The following is a 7,875-nucleotide window of genomic DNA, read 5'->3' on the forward strand; positions in this document are numbered from 1 at the left end:
CAATCGAATGCGCCCATATGTACTAGCGTTTCATTGTAGGTCACGTTCCGTCTGGAGGTTGGTTCCTCCAACTCCTTGTTGTTTTCTCTCACTTTTGCCTTTGGAAATTTGTAGAAGTTTGCCTTTCGGTAACCGCTCTCTCACTCGACAGACGGAAACGGATCGAAGCAGATGACAGTGACTGCCCGGCTGGCGCTTCATGCCACCTGTAAATCGTGGTTATTCTTGGTTATAACAGCCAATCAGGTTCCCTGCTGCAACCAAGATTCGTATTATTCTTGGTTATGACAGCCAATCACGTTCTCGGCTGCAACCAAGATTCGTATGCTATGGCCAATCACGGCTCGTATCGCTACCATGATTCAGCCTAGTAACTAACCAAGAATTGACCAATCAACGTCAAGAGCCATGCCCTCCCCCCTCCCTCCCCCGACACTTGCAGATTGCGGCTGGAGAAGAGGATAACGTTCATTGATTAACTTCTGACCAACATTTGCAAAGTAAGTCAATCTTTTGCCAATAAAAATAAAGTGCCAAATACATATAACTGTTAGTTGTTTTAAATGAATAACCTGTGGCTCAGACTAGCTAATAATTCAAGTAATTAATACAAAATAGTATAAAAAATAGATTTTATAACTTAGATTAGCCAACCAAGCAGAATAAAGTATATAACGTTACAGTTTACTATAGCTGCAACATTAAAATGATTGTTTCACATTAAGGCATCACTAATTATAATCCAATAATATAGTGTACATTATGCTTCTACTTTTAGTACGTTTAGTATATTTTGATGCTAAACTTACTTGTTTTAGCTAAGTAGGCTAACATTTTGAATGCATGACATTTACTTGTAATAGAGCAGAGGGTTCAAAAGAGGGGGAAAGTGGTGGTATAATAACGGTATAATAATAGTATAATAATTATTGAAAAAATGACCTCTTACTCTGGGATCATTCTGAGATTCTGATATGTAAGCCAACATTTTGAGACTGTTGGAAAAATATACACACACAAAGCATAACATATAATCAACATTACAAGGTGATCATGAGTAAATATAGTAGTGTAATATGCACAGCTGTATTAACTAATGTGTTACCAAATTTGTTTGTCTGTTTCTCTATAGTCTTTATATCTTCATTTTTTTATTTAGATGGAACCTCGCTTCAGGAGACGAGCTGATGGCAGCCTGAATCTGACTGATACAGTGGAAGCGGCAAAAGTGAAGGAGGCCAACAAAGGAAAGCCATACACAAGACCCCTGTCCCCTGAGATAGTGCTGGACAAGGCCAAAAAAAGCTTAAGTCAGCACCACGGAGATCTAGCAAACAGAAAGCACCTGCTGGGTTTCTTTGAAATCCAGTTTGGTGTATTTCGCGGGCAAACATTCAGGTGGGTGGCTGAAAATGCCCTGGGGTATGCTGCTTACCTGGTGGCAGCTATGAAGAGGGACCCCACAGGAGGCAGCAAAGACTCCCAAGAACATGCCCACAACAAAGCGAGTTTCAGGGAGTATTTTGAGCTCTTTCCTTCTGGCAGAATTGCCATTGCCATGAAGGAAGAGCAATATGCTGGGAAAGCTCCCCAGCACGCTGCCACCACCCAGCACGCTACCACCACCCAGCACGCTACCACCACCCAGCACGCTACCACCACCCAGCACGCTACCACCACCCAGCACGCTACCACCACCCAGCACGCTACCACCACCCAGCACGCTGCCTCCACCCAACACGCTGGCTCCTCCCAGCACGCTGCCTCCACCCAACACGCTGCCTCCACCCAGCACGCTGCCACCACCCATACTTCCACCGCCTCTCTCCGCTCCCTCTTATTTGGGAAGTTGCCTAACCAGAAAAGCCTGACCAAGACCATAGAAAGGCTGGTTTCCCCAGTCAAAGCCACACCTTGTAAGCAAACATTTATTTGTATAACACTTTTTTGGTTTGTTTAGTATTTATCGCTTTGTAAGATTTTATCATTTATTGTTCTGTAGTCATGTCTATCTGTTTGTCCTGTGTTTTGTTTTGTAGCTTTGACCCAGGCTCGTACACGGCCCTCAGCCACCCTCACCCGCCCGACTGTGTCCCTTGAGGCAGCCACAGGGACCTCAGCCACCCTCACCCGCCCGACTGTGTCCCTTGAGGCAGCCACAGGGACCTCAGCCACCCTCACCCGCCCGACTGTGTCCCTTGAGGCAGCCACAGGGACCTCAGCCACCCTCACCCGCCCGACTGTGTCCCTTGAGGCAGCCACAGGGACCTCAGCCACCCTCACCCGCCCGACTGTGTCCCTTGAGATAGATGACAGCACACTGCTGGCAGAGGCAACTAAGTTTGAGAAGGCACATCTGCAATGTACGTTTATACTTATTTAACACATACAACAAAATATTCAAGTTTCCATTCCAAATGTATGTATTTATTTCTTTTTTTTCTTCTTTTTTTTCAGCACGACGAGTCTGTCTTCCAGCTGGATGGATACACACTCTGCCTGAAGTGGATCAGAGGTGGATTTCCAAGGCCCTGTTCAGGTGGACAGCACAGGGGCATCCTGAGCTAATCTTTAGCAGGGTGGACAAACTTTGGTGGTATCCTCCACAGGTTCCACTGAAGAGCAGTAATTGTCCTCCCTTGGAGAATTACTTTGGCCATCCCCTACTGCTCTGGATGCCACGAAAACTGTGGCAAGTGAACATGACCTGTCCACATCCAGACTGTCAGAAAGACCTTCTGACCTCAGCTGGCTTGCATCAAAAGATCAGGCAGGTGTTTGCCTTGGGTAAGATATACTTTGTGGCATCCGAGTACCTGGCCTGCCGAAGATGTAAGAGGAAGGTCATTAGCTGGAGCCATGATATCGTCTCCCAACTCGACATTGGCCACAGGGTGCAGTTCCCTTGCATTCTTACATCAAAACTTGCATGTGACGTCGAGGTAGTAAGTTTGATGCGTCAGCGAGGGCTGGGAAACAGCAGCAGCCAGATCCAGCGCAAGCTGCAGGAGCGTCATTCTGAGGTGTGGTTGCAAAAGACAGTCCAGTATCTGACAGATTGCAAGGGGATTGCCAGTGCTGTCACATCGAGCCTGATCCTTCCTGTGACATTTGAACCTGCTCCTTCAATGCCTTCTGTCCCTAAGCACCGGTGGCTGATGCAGGTGTATGCCCAGGATGTCCTGCAAAGGCTGGATGAGATCAAGGCCACAATCACATCTCAATATGGTCGGATCTTAAAAATGGATTCTACCAAAAAAGTGGCCAGAAAACTAGCAGGACGCAGCTATGGTACTGCTACCTGGGCAACCAATGTTGGCAATGAGCATGGACAGGTGATCATGTCCGTGCTCACAGCCAGTGAAGGTTTTGGTCTCGGGCCAATGATTGAAGGCCTCATCAAGCGATACAGGGTGGCTGGGGTGGCTCCTCCCGAGGTACTGTATGTCGACCGAGACTGCTGTGGTAACACTCTTCTGAGGAGGATGTTTGAAGAGTGGGACCAAATGAACATCCGGTTAGATATATGGCACTTCATGCGGAGGTTTGCTGTGGGTTGCACAACCGACTCTTCACCAGTTGTATGCCACATTTATGAGTCGCCTCAGCCACTGTATTTTCATGTGGGACCAGGTCGACCTGACGGCCCTGAAGAAGGCGAAACGTGCAGAGCTAGAAGCTGACTGGAAACCTTCATCCGAGGCTGATGTGCTGCGCTGTATCAGCCGTAGCGAGCTAGCCCTCCATTGCAGGAGAACCACTCGTGGGACCAAGGAGACCGTGGCGCTGATTGAGAGCCATATTCAGGCCTTTGATGGAGATGCTGGTCGTGACACCATGGGAGTCCCACTTATAAACTCAGCCCGGATGAGAGAGATCTTGAAGTCCCAGCGGAAGCATGTGGCCTGCGTTCAGGATCCTCTAGGTGTGCAGCTCTACATGCAGACGGGCACTTTAGTTAAGGGAGGGCACCGTCTGCCAACCTACCGCTGTGCCAGAGGTTCCACTTCGCTTGAGTCATTTCACCTGCACCTTAACAGATTCATACCAGGTAAATAAGTGACTTCACTGAATTATCAAAATAAGATTTGATTTAATTATATAGTAAAATAAGTATGAGAATTGCAAGAACAGATATTTGTGTATCCATATGACATTTTTGTGTGGTCTTATTTTTCTTTTTTGAATTTACAGGTACGCTGGCAAGTGACACCTTCTTCCAGGCATATCTTTTGGATGGACTTTCAAGGTGGAATGAGGACCGGGCTGTGGCAGCAACAACTGATGAGCAGCAGCCACATTCCTACAATCATCTTCTGCGTCATGCTGTCAATACTCTTGCAGAGGAGGTTATGGGCAAGAAAATCATCCCTTATGTTGGGCCAAGAAAGTACACTGGTAGATAACTATTTGTAGTTTTTGGTGACCATTTCATTCAAGTGCACACATACCATTTAACAACTGAGTTGTAATATAATATCCTGGCATATTATCTAATTGTTATTGTTTTAATATTTTAAAGGTGAGCTTATTGGAGTAGAATACCTTTACCAGCAAACTGGTAAAGTTCTGCAGGACTACAAGTTGGCCATTGAAGAGTCAGAGACAACTGAGGTTGGTATAGAAGTGGATGAAGGTTATGCTAAACTTGAGGAGTTTCAGGACATCACTGTCCCCACCTTTGACACAGAACGGACACCTGCTGCCTCTTCACAAGCATCAGTGTCTGCAGCATAATCTCCAACCCCTCCTGTCACCAGCTCCATGTCATCAGTGTCTGTGGTCCCTCCATCACCAGTGACATCTCCTGTCACTAGCTCAATGTCATCAGTGTCTGTGGTCCCTCCATCACCAGTGACATCTCCTGTCACCAGCTCCATTTCATCACTGTCTGTGGTCCCTCCATCACCAGTGACATCTCCTGTCACCAGCTCCATTTCATCACTGTCTGTGGTCCCTCCATCACCAGTGACATCTCCTGTCACCAGCTCCATTTCATCAGTGTCTGTGGTCCCTCCATCACCATTGACATCTCCTGTCACCAGCTCACCGCACAGTCACTCAAAGCCAGGACTCTTTCCTGGAGCACATAGCTGTGAGTTATCAAAATATTCATAGAGGTTTCTGCAATTGTTGTCACACTAACTCTATATGTATATATGTCATATTTAAAGGCAAAAATACAAATTTAAACTAAATGTTTACCTTTTTCATGTAGTGCCAGTGGACCAATTATCGGCAGAAACTGGTCTTCGGACATCTGAAGAGAACACTTCACATGATGTAAGGGCCCAGTTTCTTTTTTAATGTACATTAACGTGTGTAAACAAAATATGGCTTATGTTGGCTGTGCTTTCATGTGAATATATGTATTCATTGCTGCCATCAAAAGTTCCTAAATTACCTTTCATTTTAGGATTCTGTTGGACCTGATAATATTGAGGGGTATGGAGCTGTGCAGGACTTTTTGGTTACCCTCAGAGACCACCGCCTGGCCTTGACTGGAGAAGAGTGCGTCAAGATCATCTCCCTATGTCAGGCATTGGGGGAGTATGACAAGAGGAAGACCATTTATTCACCACGTCACCGAACCTCCCTAAAACAGGGACGATTCAGGGCCACTAAAAAGATTGTGGCACCAGGTGTGGAGAGCACCAAAAGGTATGTTAAATTTAGCAAACACAGGTTCTTGATTATCTTAAAAGTTTTGTATAAAATAAACAAGACAACATAACTATGCACAGATATTAAACATTAACATCTAGACAACACAAAGCAAATCAGACAGAATAGAAAAGGGGAAAAAAGCAATACAAATAACAGAGTAAGGATCACACATTGAAATTAATAACATGTATTCTGCTGTAATTTGCAGGTGTTTCGTTGGGGCTAATAGTGCTGCACAGTGGCCTGACTGCAACCGAGTGGTGGAGGCCATCTTCACAAGGCTCTGTGCCCTCTACCCAAACGTGGTGCGGTGTGATGGAGTGAGGGTGTCCCGCTTCACAATGGTGATACGTGCTTACAAGCACATCCGTGAGTGCATCCTCACCAATGCTAAGGTGATGAGCGAGACCACCATCCAGCTCCCGGAAGTTAATGCTGCGACAGTCACACAATGGTGAGTAAATTAGCATTGTTACAGCTAAGCCTAAATTTAAAGCAGCCTGAGGGCCACACAGAGGGTTCAAGTAACTTCTGCTTTCTTCTGCATTATGAAAGATAAGATTTATTGCTCACGACATGGTCTTCAAAAGACTGCAAGAATTCAATATCAGTACAATGTTCCATCTCCATAAACAGCTTTCCAACACACATACAAAATGAACAGCTACAGTGCCAGCGGCGTTTTGCAAAAGCAATGATACACGAGACAAGGGTGTGATCAATTGCTCTGTGATCTCAGCTGTGTCATGCTGTTGCATCATAGTCGTGATCAAATAGTAGTTGATGACACCATCTTTTGTATTATTGGTTAAATGTTTATTAATATTGTTTGCTTTATGTTTTCCCAGGTTCAGCAGGCGTTGCAAGTCACAGGAACAGGTTATTTTGAAGCAGGGTATCCAAGCCCCTGAAGCACCCATGGCAGGACCTGAGAACCTTCCTGCGGCTATGCAGAAAGGGCAGACTCTCTATTCCGCCAATTTGGCGGAGCCTCACCTTTTTGTCCTGCCACCAAACACTGCTGGGGAGGCAAAACTAAAGGGGAGGTCGCAACCTCAGGCCATCTTCCAGGCTCCACCATCTTCCAGGCTTCCTGTCATTGCACCAGCACCACCTGTCTCTCTCCCTTTCATTGTACCACCTGTGCAGCTTCCTACAGTGCCTGGTACCTCACAGGTGATGTTCTTCAACCTCCCATTACCTTCACCTATACCACCATCAGCTCAGACACAGACATCCAGTCAAGCGGTTCCTTACTCCACTCAGCAATACAGAAAGAGAAAACAGGAGAAGGAGCACACTGGAACTGTCACAAGAAAGTATGTGAGGAAGACAGACGTCATTCTTTGCAAAAAGTGCAACAAAGAGAGAAAGCCACCATCACATCTTCAGTACTTTGGCAACTGGTACTGCGAAGAGTCTGAGACTCAATCATATGGTGAATGGAGGGCTGTGCTGATGGAACGAGGTTATAGGAAAAAAAAGCCAGGAAATGACAACCCTCCAGTTTCTTAAATTTGCCTTTCAGCGCGTTATTTTTATTTATTTATTTGATGTAAATCAATGACAGCTGTCTCTAAAATGTATAACAACTGTGTGTGATGCCTTGTTGTTCTTTTTTAAACATGGTTTTTAAGTTTTCCTTGTTATTTATGTGCAAGTTTTCTGAGAATATGAGAGAAAGACAGGTATATTGTATCAGGTAATTTAATTCCTATTGGAGTTAAGTGAAATGTACTTGGCCCAGGGAAATAAACTATCCAAAGATTAGTGGTCCATTGTTTTAATGGTCCTGTTAGTAGCGGTCACAGGTAAGATGAGAAGAGTTTATTTTATTTATTTTGTTACGTTAACTTATGCCTTAAGTTATTTATGTACCTGATTATCATTACTATTACTATTATTATTAATAATAATATATTTTAGATAAGAAGCATTTATTTTATTTTATTTATGTTTAGTTGTGCCTCAAGTTATTTGTTATTTACGTTAACTTATGCCTTAAGTTATGTATGTACCTGATTATCATTACTATTACTATTATTATTAATGATAATATATTTTAGATAAGAAGCATTTATTTTATTTTATTTATGTTTAGTTGTGCCTCAAGTTATTTATGTACCTGATTATTATTATTAGTACTACCACTATTAATAATTGTTGATTATATTAAAAAATATATAATAGGGTTTGGACGTTTCTGTG

The 7,875-nt window shown here is 44.2% G+C and overlaps 3 protein-coding genes across 3 annotated transcripts; all 3 read left to right on the top strand.

Moving 5' to 3' along the window:
- Positions 1–222: 222 nt before the first annotated feature.
- On the top strand, positions 223–3,683 carry LOC307004084 (uncharacterized protein; the record flags this gene model as incomplete). Its single annotated transcript, XM_079623033.1, has 4 exons — positions 223–500; positions 1,160–1,916; positions 2,040–2,363; positions 2,458–3,683. Exons 2-4 carry the CDS (start codon positions 1,160–1,162, stop codon positions 3,681–3,683), a joined length of 2,307 nt encoding a protein of 768 aa, XP_079479159.1. The 5' UTR covers positions 223–500.
- On the top strand, positions 3,661–4,737 carry LOC307004086 (uncharacterized protein; the record flags this gene model as incomplete). The annotated part of the gene is made up of 3 exons (XM_079623035.1): positions 3,661–4,051; positions 4,195–4,398; positions 4,523–4,737. Exons 1-3 carry the CDS (start codon positions 3,838–3,840, stop codon positions 4,735–4,737), a joined length of 633 nt encoding a protein of 210 aa, XP_079479161.1. The 5' UTR covers positions 3,661–3,837.
- Positions 4,738–4,764: 27 nt separating this feature from the next.
- Positions 4,765–7,629, top strand: LOC307004085 (uncharacterized protein; the record flags this gene model as incomplete). The annotated part of the gene is made up of 5 exons (XM_079623034.1): positions 4,765–5,095; positions 5,219–5,283; positions 5,417–5,661; positions 5,876–6,121; positions 6,516–7,629. 5 exons carry the CDS (start codon positions 4,765–4,767, stop codon positions 7,180–7,182), a joined length of 1,554 nt encoding a protein of 517 aa, XP_079479160.1. The 3' UTR covers positions 7,183–7,629.
- Positions 7,630–7,875: the final 246 nt, after the last annotated feature.

Source organism: Phoxinus phoxinus, assembly GCF_949152265.1.
Source record: "Phoxinus phoxinus genome assembly, chromosome: 9".
NCBI lineage: Eukaryota > Metazoa > Chordata > Actinopteri > Cypriniformes > Leuciscidae > Phoxinus > Phoxinus phoxinus.